Source organism: Aptenodytes patagonicus, chromosome 4 (genome assembly GCF_965638725.1).
Source record: "Aptenodytes patagonicus chromosome 4, bAptPat1.pri.cur, whole genome shotgun sequence".
NCBI classification, from domain to species: domain Eukaryota; kingdom Metazoa; phylum Chordata; class Aves; order Sphenisciformes; family Spheniscidae; genus Aptenodytes; species Aptenodytes patagonicus.
Genome location: NC_134952.1, coordinates 9479155 through 9499259, shown reverse-complemented (window position 1 = coordinate 9499259; position 20105 = coordinate 9479155). Strand labels below are relative to the sequence as shown.

At 41.3% G+C, this 20105-nt stretch overlaps 1 protein-coding gene and 1 long non-coding RNA gene across 4 annotated transcripts in view; one reads left to right on the top strand and one right to left on the bottom strand.

The window, feature by feature from the left end:
• MXD4 (MAX dimerization protein 4) overlaps positions 1–17789 on the top strand; it is a 39741-nt gene extending 21952 nt beyond the window's left edge. For all 3 annotated transcript variants that reach the window (XM_076335808.1, XM_076335806.1, XM_076335805.1), the window contains exons 4-6: positions 10617–10731; positions 13819–13978; positions 14995–17789. In XM_076335808.1, the coding sequence (XP_076191923.1) occupies positions 10617–10731; positions 13819–13978; positions 14995–15143 (424 nt within the window). In that variant the 3' untranslated portion in view covers positions 15144–17789. The remainder of the gene's footprint in view (positions 1–10616; positions 10732–13818; positions 13979–14994) is intronic.
• Positions 17786–19490, bottom strand: LOC143159259 (uncharacterized). Its single transcript, XR_012995157.1, has 3 exons — positions 19251–19490; positions 18834–18908; positions 17786–18675 (listed from the first exon to the last, which is right to left on the bottom strand). It is a non-coding gene; the product is annotated as an uncharacterized LOC143159259 (long non-coding RNA).
• Positions 19491–20105: the final 615 nt, after the last annotated feature.

The window sequence follows — 20105 nt, the reverse complement described above, 5'->3', positions numbered from 1 at the left end:
TTAAATAAGTTTATTAAAAGCATGGCTGATTATTTTTTTTGTGGACTCCGTTTTCAAGTGTGTACAAAGGTATTTCTATCACTTGTGTATTTCCCCACAAGGCATTGTTGTTCATCTGCCTCTATTAGGTAGGTACTGTGTGATGCTGAGTTCGTGGTACTAGGTGATACCTCTCTTGCTACTGCTTAAAAGTGTTTGAGAGGTAAAAGTTAAAAGATAATCAGTAGATAACAGGGCTAAAAATAGAAGACACCTGAAACAGAAATTCCTTTTCTATAGGTGTAGTAATTGTTCATATTTGTCTGACATTGACTTTGAAGGTTTAAAATACAGAAAACTGTTCTTTACAGATGAGCACAACCTGGAGGCTGCAATGCTAAAATATAGGGGGTTTTTTTGCAGAGGAAAAGAAATCCATACAAGGGCAAAAACTTACTGCAGGGGATTTCAACTGTTCCCATAATGTTTGATTTCTGTTGCCTCACATTCTTGCAAGGTCAGAGATTTTACTGCCTCTGGTCAAAGGATGGAGAATCCTATACACGTAAATTTGAGATGGTCACCATCCAGGAAAGACAAATGGTATCCAGCTGCCATTACGTTTGCTTGTGATGCTTTTGGGAATCTCTGTATAGCCTGTAAATTCCTATTGACATTTCCCATGAAGCGCATCTCAAATTTCTGCATGTTGTTGTTACTTATCTCCGAGACCCGAGACAACGAAGGGCTGTTAAACCCTTCATGGCTGCTCTTCCAGTAAGAGCAGCTTAAGACAGTGGGATGGCTGAAGCCTGGGGAAAGCTGTGAGGACAAGCCTGGCTGCAGGGAGGAGCCTGGAAAAAAACAAGGAGAGGAGAGGAGGGTGGTCAGATGTCGGTCCTGCAGCTGTTAATACTGCGGAGCCTGAGGCTACGGTTCCCCAGCAGTTAAAACTGATACCAGTCAGAGCTGCTGGCGTTCCACCTGCCCCGGAGTCCTTGCTGACATGGTCCTGCCTGTGTGTTGCCTTGCACAAGTGCTCCTCTGAGTGCCTCCACGAGCCCATGAAGGAAAAGGACTGGTTGGAAACTGACCACTGTATTTTGGTTTTGTCGTCTTGCTAGGTTGGTCTGCAGGCAGTTTAGGCACGTGGATGAGTGTGCGGTGGGGTGGCATCAGCGGGGGGGGATGCCTGTGTCACACCCTCGCATGCCTCTGACAGCTCGTGCTCACCCTCTGCGGCAGGAGGAGAACTTGAGTGGGAGGTCAAGGAACAATACGGCAACAGGCACTAGCTGTGCCACGGGGCTTTTATTTCTTCTGTTGGCCAAAGTCAAACGTGGCTCTGGGACCCTCATCAGTCTGTCTGTCTGCTTCTGCTGTCAGATACACTGCTGAAGGGACAGCATGTGGGTGGTCTGGCCAGCCACCTGCTGCTGAGGCTCCGGTCAGGTGCCTCACGCTGGTGTCATCCAGGTTGCTTTACGGGGTCATTGCAGCCCAGAGCGAGCCTCAGGAGTTGCTGTCATTTGCCCGTCTTAGCTACTGCCCCTGGCTTACAGCAGTACATAGGCCACCATAGCGCACCCTCCAGTGGGAACCAGAGCACAAGGAGCATCAAAATTGGCTTGTAGGCATTTTGAGAGATGAAGCAACATTGATGTAGTCCAGTGCTCGTAATTTAGGACAGGCAGCTGTCATTGCACTCAGCAGGGAGCTACTAGAGGGATGGGGAAAGGAGGGAGAGGGAAAGAGGGTAACATGGGCAGCAAGGTCTGCTAGACATCACCTTGGGAGTCAGCAGCTTCCCTCTCACAGACCGGCCAGTATTCACCTCTCCCCAGCTTGCATCCCAGCTAGCTTTCTGCACACTGCTGCTACGAGGCTTAGCTGGCCAAAAATGCATACATCTGTGGCACTGCAGATACTTCCCTTAACTTCTGTTTGCTGAAAGATGTAGGAGTAAGTTCTGGTTTCTTGCATATGGTCTAAAACGTGAACAAGCCGCAACTTTTGGAAGGTAAAAAGGCAAAGTTAAAGTGTGCAGTCTTGGCTCAGCAAGTGGGCTGAAGTGGCACTAAGTGAAAGTAAATAAAATGCACTGCGAATGCTGCAATGTGGATTTATATAGTGAAATAGAGAACTTAAATATTTTTCAGTGATAAAATGCACAAAACATTGAAATGGTAAGCTGTATAACAGGCAGCAGAGGCTTTCTTCTGTCTTCGTAGAGTTAGGAACAGCACCAGACATTTCTGAGCAGTATTCACATGAAAACTTGCAGATGAGTAAGTTCGTAGCAGCACTGACTCTTTGGAAGCTGGTGATGGTAAGATACACTTGCAGCCACTGCCTTCATAGGCAGTTGATGTCTTGGGTTTGGATACTTCAGAGGTACCTCAAGACCACCAGCTACCTGGCTGCTAAAGCTATCTGGCTGGTTTCAATTTTGCAAAACAGGTGCGCAAAAATATTCAGCACACTGAAAATGCATATAGAGGATGAAACTCCTAGTTAATACTGAAGTAAATAAAGCAGGCGGTTGCACTGATTGTAGGGCTGTTGCATTTAATTCACTGACAATCACTGCAATTAGGCACTCGCAGCTTTTTTTGCCTGTTAGTTGCCACAGTGCCTTCCCGGGCTTTGCTGCTGAATTTAGTTGCAGAGGCCTCTGTGAGGTGTTAGATGCAGGCAAAAAATGCCATGTGGAACAAACCTTGGATGAATCTTCACCTGCAGCACAAACTTCAGGATTTTGTTCTTAATATGGAAAAAAATGGCATCTATTGCAGAACGCTGGTGTTTGGCTTATCTTTTCTTGGATAATAAAAAGCCAACAGGTTTGCTGTAAGGCCGCTACTGAATTTTCTGGTTTTGACTCTGAGGCACTCAGCTGTGAGCAAGCATTTCACACATCTCGTAGCAATCGGCACACTGGGTACCTTGCTATGGTACGGTGCTTTTAATACTAAGAGGTTTTCTTTCCTTTTCACTAAAGCAAATTTGTTGTGTAGTTGAAATAGATGGTGCAGCTCGTGTATGAGCTAGAGCCTCTTTTGGAAAAAAAAATGTATTTGAGGTATCCTTTGTAGAGTAGAAAGTATTGAAAGTGTTTCTGACTGAAATAAATATGGAAGAGACAGGATTTTATACTTCAGTGGAGAGTTGTTATCTTCCATTGTATTTAATATTTTGCTGAAGATATGCTAAATTCTGTCTGGATCATTAATAAATAGGTTTCTTTAGAACCATTTTTATATGATTGAATTTCTATGATTTCTTAAGATGAAAGTTTATATATAATCTCTTTAAATGCCTTTGTAAACGTGTTTTAATTACTACAGGATCATCTTTGCTAGCTTATAAAAAGTATTGTAGAGCTGTAAATATATCATTCCTGACACTTTAAGAAGTGTTAGCTTAAGGAGGAGCAAGGCAAGTATACTTGAGTACCAACTTCTACTAAGCAGAGTGGGGTATATAATTACATGTTTACCTACATTACATGTATGGCCATGATATCCAGGAATATACAAAATAATATGAACACATTTAATTTTCAGTACCATTAAAGCCATTTGCAGAAAAAATTCTGTCATCGCTCAAGAGTGTGACTGTGCACAAACCAAAAAGAGCTGAAGCCCTTAAGAGCTCTTGACTTGCTGTGTCAAGCTCTAGTAAGAACGAGTTGATGTTGGAGTCAGAAGGCAGGCAGTTCCTCTCTCTCATTTTACCTTGGTGGCAGGTGAATCCTGAAGTCGCAAGGGGGAAGTTTTTACTGCTGGTCTGCATTTCTTAAAAACTTCGAAATAATGATAAGTTTATGAATAATGATGCTGTCTGTGTTCATCCTGACCAGTGCATGTCACAAAGGATCCTGAGCTTCTGTGTTTGCTGATTCTCTCTAAAACTTGAGTGCTCCCTGTACGCAGGTATTTGCATTTCATAAATAAAACTGTGAAGAGTCTTCCTGTAAAAACACAAGCGTCTTACAATTGCAGTTAGCTCACTTCTGTATTTTATGCTGAATTTCATGTCATAGGTAGGGAGATAAAATCACCTTTCTTTAGGGAGAAAACAAGCATTAGTTCACTGCAGGGGTCTCTGACACAGAGTTGTGGGCTCAGCCCAGACCGCTTTAGTTCGCAGTGTACCTGGAGAACATTTGACTGCAGAAGTGAATTTTTGGTGCAGAGATTCTTCTCTGACTTTACCGTATGTACGTTATTAAGCCAGATTACATAGTCATTATGCAACAATGAAAAATTTAGTAACTGCTCTATATTTAAACCTTTGTGTATTAACTTCATTGCACAGCACCAGGACCAGGATAGGTTTGAATGTGGAAAAAAATGTGAAACATGAAGAAGGAATCTGAAATGCTTCGGTAACTCTGTCCAGTTTGTAATACATCTTCATCTAGATTCATTTCAAATAGGTTTATATTCTTTGAAGTGGGGGGTTGTTTGTATTAAATTTGTATTGAATTTGCCTTGTGATAGGGTCTGAGGCTGTCTGTTTTTTGGACTGAAATGGTTAATGTACAGAAATGACGAATTTCTAATTTTTGCATCTATTTCAAATATATCTGTTGTTCTCACTGGTGCGGCTTGTAATGATTGCATTTTCAATGTCATTTGAGTGTTTGATCTATAGTGTCCTTTTCTTTTCAGAACATCACCAAGCAAGTATATTTAGCAATTGATTCGAGAGTATGTCAACCTCCTGTATACACAGCTAGTTTAGTAGATTAAATTTGGGACATCTGAAATACAGACACATGTTCAGCCATGCAAGCATTTTTAGCATTAAAGCATCTTGCAGGAAGCACAGTTAAGGCCTTCTTGTGAGGCAAGCATTGTTTCATGCCTGTATGTGCTTCGGTGATGCACTATGGTGTGAGGGGTACATTGGGCTGTGGGTGTTGAAGCAACAACACCCTGTCTAACCCAGCCAACTTCTGCTGGAGCCAGCACGAAGGGAAATTCAGAGCATGCAGTATGGGAATATGGACATTTAGTAGCTTTTTATCCATTTCCTAGCCTTCCAGATCCTTGCCGCCCTTCAGCTGGAGACGCTGCAGCTCCAAGATGCCTCCCAGTATGGCCAAGACAGCTCCATGTCTTGACTGGGCAATCCACTAGTAGGAGTGAGTGTGTGGACCAGAGCTGTTCTGGGACTTCCCACAGGATGGCAAACTTTGCTGATAGAGTTGCTCCTTCCCTTTTACAGCCGTCTTGAGAATGGTATATGTGAGAGTCATTCTTCTAATTTGGGGAGGCTGTGGACTGAGGCCTTGAGGATGTGCAAGGTGAACACTGTCATGAATTTGACTTCTCTCTAGCGAGTTTTATGCTGTTGCTCATGATTGTTGAGAAACAGACGAGTGTGGCCCTTTTGACCACTTCTGCAAGTGATCTCTGGCAGTCAGCAGCGCTATGTCAACAGTGGGAACTGTTGTTTCTCTCTTTGGGTGCAGCTTTGAGGAAAAGCCTACCTCATGCTACCTACCATAAACGCATGGAAAGGTGTCGGCAGCTTTGTCTCCATGGGTTGCCCAGCCAAGGTGGTGGGATCGACAAGCACGCGTTTCACTGTCACGCTGTAAACTCTCATGAGTGTCTGTGGCCATTTAATTTCGATGAGGCCTGGCTAAGGCATGCCACGCTGAGGAGTAAGCAGCTTGTTTTGGACGTGCACTTGCTGAAGGAAGGCTTTGCCTTTCCAGCTGGCTTTGTGCAGATCAGTGGCTTAAACAATGGATGCTGTTCCCTCCCACAAATAAGGTCTATAGACTTATACTTGTACAGTTTAGAAAATACACCTTTGCTGCTATCAAAAAACTGTCCAACTACTGCCTGAACGACTAACTGCTGTCTGTCTAGCTGCAAGCCATTTCTATCTGCTGTGCTGGACCTAAAAAAGCCCTGGAGAGCCTCTGTGGAAAGGCTGCAGGTGGATTGGGTCACTCCACAAACCTGCCAGCACTATATCGATCAGACTGGCACTGATCAATGACTAAGTTGCACAATTGGGGGTCTCTTTTTGCTGTTATGTGAATGGGAGCAATCTTGTGAGTCAAATGCTATGGCTTTACAAGCAATCTCTGATTTAAATGCTTATAGAAATGTTGATTGGAGGGACCTCTGAATGGTGATGGCTGTGTATGGGTACATCTTGAAAAACCTCCAAGGACAGCACTTCTACAGCCTTTCTGCCAACCTATTCTGATTGTGCACCACTGCCCTAGTGAACAGTTAGTTTCCTAATGCCCATCCTGAACCTCCCAATTCACAATCATTGCCTCTTGTTATATTATTTGGCCCTACTGAGAAGAATTTTGTTCCCATTGCAACCACCCATCAAGTAGTTGTAGGAATTTCTTGGAATTGTTGCAGTTTCCTTGGAATGAAGATTATCCAGTGTGAACAATAGGCTTTTTTGTTTCTCCCCCCCCCCCCCCCCCCCCCCCGTATCTTAGTATTCCATTTCTTGGTGTGCTAAAATGGATTTGCATCTGGGATTTCATACATATGGGGAAGCTTATTGACCATTATCTAATAGGCTCATTTAGCACAATATTGAAATTGGTTAGAGTCAAAGATCTTCATTTACTTTTGCATGGCAGCCTTTTTTGGAGAAGTGGTGAACCATAGCTTCTCTGGCCAGCATTGCTCCAGCCTTTTCATAGCCAAGCACTGGAGCAAACTGGAGTCTCTGAGGACTAGAGTCAGTGAGTGGTCTTCAAATGAACTTCGGCTGGATGTCCTCATACTACGGGGAAATTCCTAACAACACTGTGTTGCTGCTTTATCCCTCCAACTTGTTGGGCTCCAGGGTTCATTTTGTTACCAGTTCTGCAATACCTGCCAGTGTTGCCCATCACTGCTTTCACAGATTCAAAACCAGTTCAAGGGAATCCCAGCTGGTACCTGTTATGTTAGTTGTCAACAAGTTACATTCTCCTTTATGTGAACGTGATGAACCACCTGACTGCTCCTGGACGTGGCCCCTGCTGTGGAACGCTGACCAAGTCTGTGGGGTTAGTAATTCATTTTTATTAAGCATTAAAACAGCTATAATGCAGATTTATAGGACCACGTTCTGAGCTCACTTAGGGGGAAACACTGAAGTCTTGAATATCTGAAACACCTTTATCTTTTGGCAGAAAGGAAAATGTGGTAAATCAGAGACAGGTCACCCATGCGCCTCTCTCCACACGTGGGGCTGTACCCAAAACGGAGAGCTGCAGGTTTGAGGATTCAGATTTTGAATGGCTTTTTTTAGATCCTTACCTTCCCTGATAAATTCAGTAGCAGTGACGAGGGGGATATTTTTGTGCATCCACATGAGGTGAGAAAAGTGCTTGCTTCTGTAGGCACCGGTGTCCTGGCCTGACACCATGCTTTGTGTGGGCGAAGGTGTAACAGTCAGGTTTCGAAGCTGGAGCAGAGCATCATTACCAAACTTCAACCACATTTCATGCACAGAGATTGTTACCCCATTGCTCTGAGACCAGGCTGCTTTTCTTGCTTATTTTCTAGGTGGAATTTAAGGCATGAGCTGCAAAGCACAAAGCGGCTCCGGCTGCGATTACCTCTGTGAGTGCCTTTCCCTCCTCCGGCGGTCACGGTCAGCTGAGGGAAAGCGAAAGCTGTCAGGTCCCTGCAGAAAAAGAGAGAAATTAGTGCTGGCAGAGTCTGTATGCGACAACTTATCTGCTGTGAAGTTTGAGTCCCCTGTTCCTGCTGGTGTGATTTGTTAACATAACATGCCTGAAATGTTTTCTTACATTCTTACAGTTCTTTCTAAGATGTACAAAATGAAAAATGTGGGGATATTTACTGCAGTACCACAGGAATTGTGATGGGCTGGTTTTCTGTTTTTTTTATGTTGACAATCTACGCCATCGATTATGCTGTTGTGTTATAATATATGAATTAGCCACGTAAACATACCTGCATTTATGTAAAGATCTACATAAAGCTTATGCTTTAAAATCTTTAATGGATTCGTAGGTGCTGAGTAATTAAATGAAAGAAAAAGTCTCTGAAAAAAAAGTGAAGTTAGAGCAGGTCTTTTAGTAAGTGTGTTTATTACATTTACTGCTATCGTTAGTGCTGAGAACGCCTTAAAGGTTTTTTTATAATATTTAGCTCTTTTTAATTCTTCTCATTGGTCAGTTAAAACACTCTTCTTAGCTTCAGTCTCGTGTTCTTCATGGCACTTCTGTTAAGTCCTGCTTTGCCTGCCTGGCAGACAATGTAAAAGAATTAGTGCTTTAAAAAGATGTGCAGCCGTGCCCTCTGGATCTTGGTAAGGTTTCTGTTAACTCCCCAGCTGATGGTAAGGAAGTGCACTAAATCTGTATTTTCTCCCCGTGGTAAGCAGACTTTCTTCAGATAGTAATAGAGGCAGATAAGTTGAGTATGTAGTCTGGTTTCATTAACTTTTTCCAGGATTAATATTAAGTAGATCGCAGATCAACAGCTCTGTATATTCCTTATCAGACTTTTAATTACTGCAAGTATATTGATCGTTCCATTTCAATGTATTTAACACTCTGTTTACTACTTGGATACTATTCTTGTCCTCTTACTTGCCACATCCTCCTTTATCTTCAGTCCCCACTTTCTTGTCAGCTGTCTAAATACAGTTGCATCCAAGTTGTGCTGAGTGACGCAGATGATTGCGTGTGTGTCTTGAGGCCATTTAAAAAACAAAAAGATTAATTGAATTTAGTCCCTGAAGCAAGTTTTTTTTATTTAAAACACAAAACCAGCCAGGTAGTTTTTAGAGGTTACAGAAATAAAAGTTTACTTGATTAGTAGTCCCTAATTCTGGTATTTCACTTTTTTAAAGATCAATGTCCCAGTTCAAGTTAGCAGCCACAGGGGCACTCTGCGATCCGATGGGGCTATTTTTGTGAATACTTACCCCAGTCTTTGTTTCTGTTGTTTAAATAAAAGCATTTAGATGGTTTAGAGCCTTTTATTTAAAAACAAAAAAATCTGTCATCAGTTTTCTCCTGAGAATCACATTTTCACCAATATAGCTTTTTCCCTAAGTGGCTTGAAGAAAGAATTAACAATTTTGTAGAAATGCTCTTTGATTTCCTGCCTAATACACTGCTGATTTATAGGCAGCCAGAACTAAGTGTGTGAGTGTGTAGTCATTACTGTACTGTATTTTCATTAGATTTTATTTTGCTTTGGGTTTTATCCCCATTAATTCCCAGGTTGTTTTCACATTACACTAATCATTCCAATTACACATGTGTAATTCGTCATTTGGTGCATATTAAACTCTCTTCAGCTGCATTTCAAACACTGATGCTGAATTCTTGTTCTGAACTGATCATTCAAAAGAAAGTTCATTCTTGACCAGAAGTGTTAAATTTCCTGCAAAGTTTATTTCCTTCATGCAGCATTGAGCAGATTTGAAAAAGATGATTATTCATCTCACACTTGTGATCCGCTTCACTTATTACTGCTGCTTTGTGGGGGGTGCCGGCCTGCTCCAGGTCACGGCTTGGTTCAATCTGTAACAGACTGGCAGAAAGGAAAATATTAGAGATGTTGCCCATGTAAGCGCTTCCGCATCTATTTCTATCTCATCGCAAAACTGAAAGGTGATTTCGTATGGATTCCTGTTCAAGAATTCTGCATTAAAACCAGGAGGGGATTTTCTTTTGGATTTAACTGTAGAAACACACTCACACGGTGGTGTTGGTTTGCCACTGTCGTCTTGTGGATAGTTGAAGCAACTGTTTCATGGACTATTGTATTGCCAGCTTCTTCCTCAAAGACAGACAAAATGTTTGGAAACAGAGTATCTGTCGAAATACCACTTTGTTTACCCTCTTTTTACTGAAGGATTTAATGTCATTAGTACAGGAGAGAGAGTTGAGAGTAGCAGTAGTGATACTTGCAAAGGAGTAACAGAGAAAGCAGAACCCAACATGGCTGGAACTATTTGCTCTCGTGTGTTTCTAATAAAGGTTGTGCTGGCTGTACAGTGAGAGGAGGAATGTCACCTTCTCAGGGAGACTGTGGGTCAGTAGATGGGAGGAGAAGGGGGATCCAGGACCTTCCTCTTACAATACATTGATGAACCACGGCTGGAAGGAGCTCTGAGCTGTGCAGAGCTGCATGGATGCCCTTGCCTTGTGTAGCAGGAGCATGTCTATCGCGCCAGGCAGGGCTAATGGGGGAGAGGGGAATCGGGGTCTGCAGCCTCCCTGCTCCCTCCCACAGCTCCATCTCTGCTTGCAAAAATGACTGGGTTGGAGTGAAGTCCCAGTTTTTCTTCCTTACCCAGCCATGAATTCAGTGTGCATCCTTGCCTGGATTTCTCAGATCTCTGAGCGTACTCCCCCTTCGTTAAGATGGGACTAACCAGACTGAGCAAACTGCTTTGAAATATAGGTATGAAACTACTATCTGAATGTGCCAAGCAGCATTACTGCATTTCAAGTGACCTTTCGGTCTGAAACTTTGCCAAAGGGAGGGGAAAGGAAGCCACCATTGAATCGAGTTCTGCACAGAGATCCTGCAAACAGATGGTATTTGCATATAGGATATGCTGTTCGGGTGCAACTTTACTACAACGCTCTTCTTTTTTAATAATTTCAGGCGGGCTAAACTCCGGCTATATTTGGAACAGCTAAAACAGCTTGTGCCTCTTGGCCCGGACAGCACCAGACACACCACTCTAAGTCTGTTGAAAAGAGCTAAGATGCATATCAAGGTAAAAACACTCATCCATATTTTTATTTCTTCTAAAGCAGAATCTTCCAGAATGTGTATCCATAGAGAGGAAACTAATTTTCATACAAAATCCATGTCCGTATGTCCAATCTTCTGGATATATTTGCCTTTATTAGTTACAAGGATTTCAGTCATAATATCAAGGTTTTGTGTTTTGCAATTTACCCTGCAGTCTCAGATACATAAAAAACGGTGATTTTGTGATTTCTGCTTAGTTACTAATGCTTTACCTTGTATTTTAAAAAATAATATATATATCAAGGCTGTTCTTTGATTTATTTTTTAAGGGCTGAGCAAAGTACCATTGTACTGCACTGATTCCAATGTAAAAAGCCAGATATATTCATGGTCGAAAAAACTACTGGAGTCAAAGGGATTTTAGCTACTAGTAAGCCTTATCCCCATCCCACATCTTGATGACCAGATCCTGGAGCATTTGACAATCATTTAAAAGAAACCAAAAATGAAACGCAATCTCCTGTTAGTTGCCGCTTCCCTTGCACGTTTCTTGTGTGTAACAAGTTTAAAACAAAAACCAAAACAAAATCCAGCAGCAGTGCAGGTTAGACATTTGCGCGGGTAATTCAAAGGGAATTACTCCTCAGGCCTCCTCTCTCCAAAGACACCTTCACTCCCATTTTCACTGTCGTAGTTTTCAGGGGAACTGGGTTATATGCAGAAACAAGACAAACAGGTATTCAAATCTAAAAGTTAAAAGAACAGGTTTCTGCTGCTGTGTCCAGGACTGTAATTATTCATCTGGCATTTTTTCAGTGTTACAGGGAAACAGGTCAAGAAAAGTGTCAGGAGAGGTTGAACACTGCCAGTAATCTTGGAATCCATTTTGGAGAACAGCCTGCTGTTGTACAGCATTAAGATTCACTGCAGTTGCAGAAAGGGGTGTAATTCATATGAAGAATTAAAGATTAATTTAAGCAAACCCATTCTTGTGAACAAGTTTACTGAGCTACTTTTGCAGCTCTTGTAAGCACATTTACTCCAGCTGGGCAACCCCTGTTTTTACCATTGGAGATTTTGCCCTCTTGTTTATAATTCGGGCTAACGTGTGTGAAAGGCACTGCATGTGGTTTTTGTCTTGGGCTGCCCCCCTATCATGGGCTTATGCGTACAAATTGAAAACCTGTTTTTACAAGTGGCAAGTGTGAGAGATTAGCCATGTAGTTACCATTTCAGCTGCTGATAAAGAAAGCTAGAAACAGATTCTTTCCAAGTCCATCGTGCACGGTACCAAGTATTCATTTTCTGAAAACTGAAACTGAAGTTTAGCTTTCTTTTTAAGATTTTAACTGAACCTACCCTAACTGAGTTGCCACTTAATTGCTCCTCTTCGTCAGGTCATCCTACCTCCCCGCTGCACTGCCAGAGCGTGCCAATGCCTGTCTGCCATTTCTAATACATTAGTTTTGAACTTTTCACACACACACACCCCCGTTTATTGAAACTTGCCCTGAAAGATTGGACGGTTTTGAGTCTCCTGGATATGAATCACTGAGTTCATTCCTAAATAGTTGTTAGAGTTTGGGATTGCAGCCAGGAAAATACAGGAACAGGAAATCTGATCAGTTGGGCACATTTGGTTTGCTGCGTACATGGATGTACCAACCCCTTTTCTTACTGTAACATTGCGTATCCACGTATGATGCACATCCCTGTAGTGTATTGCCCGGGACGGGGCTTAACACGAGGCTGCAGAAGTTAGATTTCATTCAGCCAGGAAACTGCCCAGTTCAATAGTGTCAATTATTTTTTCAAAGATAAATACTTTTGCTTTCAGGCTTGCATTGGAACAGCAAAATCTCTGAAAAGGTTTTGCTTGTGGTTTGCTGTGCACTGCCCCACCCCGCTCTCCTCAGAAGACCAAGCATAGGTTCGTTCAGATGGTAGGGAGGAATTGTCAGCAGCTGTATTCGCTCCCTGCACATCTCCTAAATCTCAGTGGTCGTGTAAACACAGCTCACAGAGAAATCTGATCTTTCTTATAAGTGCTTTTACTGTTACAACCTGTAATTTACTTCGTCAGTTAGATTAAAAGAATCAGCTTCTCTTTTTTTTTTCTTCTTTTTTCTTTTTATTTTTAATAAGGTAAGGTGTTTTGATTTGTGTGTCCTTCCTGCTTTTGATCCCATCATACTCATTACACTTTCTTCCCTAATTATATAGTCAATTTTTTTAAATGGCTATCAGTGATTTGGAAGAGGATTCAGTTGAAATCTTAAAAGATACTATTTCTGTTCTTGCATTTGGACCAACAGTGCAGCACATTTTACCAGGTGTGAAGTATTCTTTTTATTTCCAAAATTAATACCTTCTTTTATTCAAGCAGAGGGGAGATTTTAGGTAGATGTGTGGAAGGACCCTTTCACAGGCTGTTTGCTGGGAAGTTTTGGATTTTGTAGGAGGTTATCACAGAATTATCGTATTTGCTCTGCAGAAGTTCAAGGGAAAAAAATGCAAGAATAAAGAGAATTGTTAGCAAATTCCTCCTACTATATAATTAATACTGCTTATTGTTAATGAAGATTTTTAAATGCTAAAAATTTCCATGGCCTGCGGTAGGAGGGAGAGCATTCAGGAGGCTCGCAAGGGTTCCTTTATGGTGGTAAGTCTCTTATTTCACCTAAAGAGGCGTTAAGTTCTGACTGAAACCTGAGCTGTGCTCTAGTTATCAGAGATGATGCCAGTTTTGCCTGATAAAATGATTTAAATATTCCCCACAACCAAGGCAACAATAATTTGGTCTTAGCTGAGGAATGTCTGCTAGTGGCAAGAGAGTCTCTGAGGGATCTTTTTTTTTTTCTTCCCCCCCCCCTCTATCCCTGTATCTTATTGTGAAACAAATTCAGCTGTGGCCTAGCCTGCTTAAATTGTCCTGACCTCTATAGAATGGTAACAAAAAAATTAAAATTGTAAATGTAATTTAATTTTAAATGAATTAATTAAAATATTTTAAATTGCTTTAAAGTTACTGTTTATTAGAAGATCTTAAGTTACTTATGTTTTAACGTGAGTAAAAAATATCGGCTTACTATCTTTCTTTCCCTTTAAGAAATTGGAAGAACAGGACCGAAAAGCTCTAAATATTAAAGAACAATTACAGCGGGAACACCGCTACCTCAAACGCAGATTGGAGCAGCTATCCGTGCAGGGCATGGAGCGTATCCGCACTGACAGTATGGGATCAACAATATCCACTGACTCTGAACAAGGTAATTGAACGAGGGCTTCCCAAAGGCAGTTGCAAGAGCGGGAAGGAAAAGGGAAGTAGGGAAGCAAGAAAACATTATTTAAAACCAAAATGAGGCTTTCAACAAAACCCAGAAAAAATTGTTCCATTATGTGATTTGCAGAATAAAAAACTACTGCATCTTTTTTACATTATTTGAAAAACTTACTTTTTTCTAATCAGTTTTGGAGCTATTGATACTGCATGTATTTTTAAAGCTATTTATACTGCATGTGTTTTTGCCAGTTTTTTAAACAATTACCATTTAATGTTCCGAATTTTTAGTGTAATTATTGGTAAGGCTGGCATAATATTTTCTTCTCGGGAAAAAAAAGGTCTTATTGATCCTAATTCATTTGTGTGAATAAATTAATTCCACATCATTTATTGTGAAATTTTAAAATATTTTTTGTGTAACGATCACCAAGCGTTCTCTACATTTGGTTCTCATTTAAGACAGAGCTCTTCAAGCTGCCTGTCACCATTTCTTATTTTCTCTTTGAAGTTTTTCTGTGCCTGAACACTCGCACAGGCTGGCTTTTTCAGGGCCTACGGGAGATGAGCTGCCGGTCACGGTGCAGTTACCGGTGGACAGATGGCTACACCACAGTCGCTAGTAGCTGACACCTGTATAGGTTGGAATTACCATGAACGGTGCTGCAGTATTGTGGCCTCTGAGGTTTTTCTTTTTTTTTTTTTTTTTTTTTTTGAAGATCAGTGTCTAGGCCCAGGTTGGAACGGTTCTGTGACAGCATTTGCTATTGATGTCATGCAGTATATTTATGTGGATGAGGAGAGAAGGGATTTGAATTCTCAGGTGGACAAAAGGATCCTTTCCTCAGGAATTACTGTTCCAGTTTGTTGGGTTTTTTTAATTACAGAAAATGAAGCGTGATTCAGGTTTCACCTGAACGTTGATTGACACAGGCATTACCGGCCCACGGTTACTTGCTACAACCGCCGCCTTTCTGAAAATGTGCCTTCTTATGTTTTCTTTAGAAGTAGACATTGAAGGAATGGAGTTTACTCCAGGTGAAATGGACAGTATTGGAAGTGCCAGTGATGCTGAAGACCACTACAGTTTGCAAAGCGGTTCGAGTGACGGAGGTTACACACATTCCCGCAGACTGAATGCCAGGCTCTCATAGTGCCTGAGTTACCCGTTCAACTCAGGACCATCTGACTGAAGCACTTATATATGAATATTCCAGAGGTGTCAACTGCCACTCTTCCGGGAAACCCCAACCACAGTACTCTGACATGGAGGTTTCTTACCCACGGTTCCCTGCACTGTAACCACAATATTAGATATTGTAAATCATGGGTTTGCTGCAGAGAACTGTGGTTAGGTACAGTTGTGACTTAAAGCTAGCTTGATGTAGCCATACTGCAAATTAAAGAAAATAAATTATGTCATTCCATTCAAGAAGTATTAAATTCAAACTGTTGGAAGCATGGCGTAAGGGAGTTTGACAGTTATTTTGATTTTGCAGAAACCATTTCAAACATGGAAGAATAAATGGAATCTACAATGTGTTAGTGATTCGGAGATACGAAAACCTAAAACTACTTTTTGTGGTATTTTTTCATGGAAAAAAAAAACCGTAAAACATTTTGAATGCTGTATAGCAGGCTCTATAGAGCAAATTCTTTCAGCAGTTGTTGTTTGGGTGAAGCGGGCAGATAAATCTTCAAATCTCAGATGATCTTTAGAAAAGGTCATATTTACAAGTCACTACTGTACTTCAAAACGGGGGAAAAGCCAGCTCTAATAATGACTTCATGTGGGATGATCTCAACTTTCTTTTGCTTTTTTGTATTCAATATCCAACCAGCAGCAAATCATTCTATCCATGTTAACGGGAGTAGTAGAAAGCAACACTGCAATTTTAACCTGTTACCGTGGAATGGATGACATTTGAAGCATTTCAGTGGTTTTTTGGGTTGTTTTTTTCATTTCTTTGTCTGAAGAATACAGAACTCAAGTGATCCAGTTTGTGATAGTTAACCTTTCCTTGCAAGGAAATGAAATCTCTGTTTGCTTGTATTTTTTTTTCTTTTCTTCTATTTACACATGTCAATACATTTTTATGGAAGGCATGGCTTAAAATTACAGTATTCAGCTAGAAGATAATTAATCTTTTTTTTTCTTTTGCACACTATAATTGTATTTCTATTCTTAAAAAAGTGCAAAAAAATTAAAATGTATGCTGTAAAACAGCAAAGTTTATTTAGTACTCATCAAGCTGTTCAGAACATATTTACCCAAATTGTAGCAATACTATGAAGATGTATTTTAATACAACTTCTGCTTAGTGAAGTCATTAGAGCTTGGCTTGCCGGGTAAGAAAAAAATGGACCAGTCTTTGCATTATCTGTTTAAAGAAGGTCTTTTAAAAAAAAAAAAAGAAGAAAAAAAAAATAAAAAAAGAGAAAAAAAAGAAAAAAGCTATAAACACTTTTAGGGAAGTGATTTTAGCAAGTGTAGTCTATATTTCCTGTAAGAGATTTTGTATTATATTTTCCTAAATGTTCTCATTTACTTGTATAGGGAGGGGAATGGTACAGACCCAGACCAGAGTCTCAGGGACTCTTCACCTTTGTCATATTGTGCCTTGGTGACCATTTATGTATGCCTCTCCTTTTCATTGTTTAAAGGACAACTAAGCTTTGTTTCAAGACCCTCTGTTCGAATGGTCAGTTGTCCACCTTCTTACGGATGAAGCAGAGAGGTGTATTTATATCTTCACCCTCTCACAACTGATTCAGTGTGGCTTTAAGTAAAATCATAAAATTAGGTTTTGGTGCGAGGGTTAATTGTCTTGGTATGAGCCCTCCCTCGGATTCTTCAGCACCCGAATCTATATTTTGTTAGCTTATAAAGTCAGGGTCTCTGTGAGACCAGTGCTCAGTGGCTAGGGAAACACAAACGTACTGTGTAAGGCTATGGGATGTCCAAGTGTGGTGCCATTTTTAGCATTCGGATACAAGACCTCATGACAGACTGACCATAATGATCAAAAACAAAGATTCAGTTGTTCTTTCAGCATCTGACATACGTGTCCTCCCTTTGGCTCTTACAACACAGAGTAGAAATACGAATACATTTTGTGGCAGCTTACAGATCCTTGTTTGCACTCTCGCTTACTGCTTGGAACTTGCCAACAAGGAAAACGTATACGTTTAATTTACATAACCTAATGGCTGGCCACCCCCACTTTGGCTCTGGGGAGGGGCCTAAGGTTATAAACTCTGGCAGCTGAATAAGAAAATAATTAACCTTTTCTGAGATGCAGGTTTTGGTATTATGTTCTATACACCTTGCATATTACTAAAATCCTCGTTGTTGGGGAAAGCACACAGCAATATACTCATTGTGTGTAGCTGACAAGCAGCAGAAATTACTAGCTCCTTTGGTGCATATGTAACTAATTTCCAAATCATGGAAAAAAAAAAAAAAAAGCGTTTACTTTAACACATGACTGTTAACAGGGGAAAAAAAAAAAAGGCTAGTATATTGTTGCTGTTCATTTATTATATAATGAACACATTCATGAATTGTAAAGTGTTTCCTTTCATGACAAGCAGCTCTTGCACAGAACCTCCTAATGAAAAGAGATTTGAAACTTACAGAAGGAAAAATGAGATTTTAAATTGAACATTATTGTACCTTAGGTCGACCTGAAATTTTCCTTTTAAAGATGAATGTGCTAACTTAATGAGTTCTTCCACGCTGGGTATCCATGGCTTTGTAGATCTTATATTTTCAATAAAAATTACTCGAATAATCTTGAGTGGAAATAAAAAGGGTTTATTTGTTTTTGCTTTTTCAGTTATTACAGCTGAGGACTATTATGCCGGTAAAGAAAAATGACACCATACTGCCTGTGTCATTCTCCCTCAAGTACAGCCCAATTTAAGGTGGTATTCTCAGGCACAGCCCCCTTTTCTGCAGCTCGGACAGAAGCAGCCCGGTCGAAGGTGACGGCACGACTGTTTCAAGTGTCGGGTTTGGCGGCTGGTTTGGGCGGCCGCCCGCCCCCCGAGCAGTGCTGCAGGCCAGCCCTGCCCCGGCCGAGCGGCGGTGACAGTCGGGGCTCTGACATTCCTTTAGGGACCCGAGTCACCCGCTGCTGAGCAGCCAGCGCAGCGCTACCCGTGGCCATAGCACCTTGGGATGCAAATAGTGTTCTATTTTCATTAATTTTTTTAAGCTGGATATTTGTGTGTGTGCTCCATGTGTGTGCATGCATGCATGCATCCGTGCGCGCGCGCGCGCAACTGTATCTGTAATCGCAACATGACTGCAAAGAGCATACTGCTTGCTGCGAGATTAAATACTACCACTGCCTCGGCAGCTCTGCCGTTCTGTGTCATGACTGTGCTTTTAGCAGGTGAGGAGATACTACTGCGCAGTTAATCCATTTTCTCTGCAATTACCACATAGGAGAAGAAGGAGTAGGGACAAGATTACAGGGCTGCTAGGCCTTTTCCTCTGTGGGAAAGGCTCTGGAGAGATGAAGTCATCGAGAAGTTCTTTTTATGGAGACGTAGCGGTTTGGCCTGTTTCCTGGTGGGAGAAGAGAGGAAGGGCTTTCCCTTGCAGCACGCAGGTGTTGGGAAGACAACGCCTCTTCGTTGCTCCTGGCTTAACTCTCCTTCTAGCTCCGTGAGCGCACTCTGTCATCGCAGGAGAGAGGCATAAAAAACCCAGCCTAAAATTGGTAGCTTTTTCTGCAGATTCTCCACTGCAATTCGGAGGATGAATCCTCCTTCATGCCCATCCTCTCTCTGCCCAGCTTGTACCCCCCCAGGCTCACTGCAGCTGATTTATTTACCTTCTGAAAAGAGCAGGGTTTGGCCAGTAGAAACTCCACAACATGTTGCTAGCCAGAGACCGGATCCTGTATTGTCTTGTGCAAAAAACAAACTCGGTTCAGAGTTTCATCGGATTAAAGCAGAAATAAAAAGGCCCCCCAAAAACTGTGAGAAGGGCAGTTTTTCATCTGGTGTTTATAGACAAGTTTCTATCCTAATTTCTTAGTGTAAGTTTTGGGGTGGGAAAAAAAAAAAATAAAATCTAATACAACTTGCATCTAACAAAGAATTACAACTTTTTCTGGCCTTAAACGGTGTTATTTTTCTTGACATGGATGAGTATGGGTTCAGCTATACCTCACACAGCCTACCATCATTTTGTATTAAAAAAAAAAGCTACTTCTGTTGATCTACAAATAAATTACTGTGATGAATACCAGTATTCTGAGCATCCAGCTGTACACTGCATAACCCGTTTCAGTGGATGAACTTAAATGCCAGAAGAAGAGAACTGGGAAACGGAAGGAGGTGAAGTTGCGTGTGCGTGAGCTCAGCCTGCAGACCTGCTCCCGTTCCGAGCCCCGGGGCGTGTTTAGCTGCGGGACGTACTTCTGCTTTTCTTGGAGGTATTTACAGCAGTCTCTGCTACTGTGACAAGGGATTATTTCACCATTTTAACAACTTTATAGCAGACTGGTAATTAGCGGTGAAATTTTTCATCCTTGCAGATCAGCCCTGTGGAAAAGAAACACATTTTTGAAAAGAACCACATCATCACAGCTTTTTATCAAGTAGTATTAATTTTATACACTTCATTTTATGATGGTGTTGATAAAGGAATGTCTGCAAAACAGACATCTCTTTCAGAAATCTGTAATTTTTTTTTTTTTTTAACTATCAGAGGCCATTGTTTGTGTGTGGTAAGAGCCAGTAACAGTGTTGATATTTAACCCACTAACTTGCACTTTCCAAAATTGGTGGAAGGAGAATTGAATCCCTTTAGATACCCTTTAAGGAAGAGCTGTGCTCCCTACAAAGCCTACTGGGGCACACATATCAGAAATTAATTTCACCAGCAATGAAATGAGCCAATTTGCTTATGTGACTGACTAAATGCACTGTTGTTAATTGGTAGCTGCAAAAGAAACATCCAAGTGTGTCGCGTAACTACCTAGAATTAAAATGCAGGGGATATATGAAACACAAAAGATCAGAAACTGTTTGGTCACCTTGGCTGTTCTTTCTACTTGAAGTACTGTAAATGAACCCCAGCAGAGGATTCCTGGGGAGGC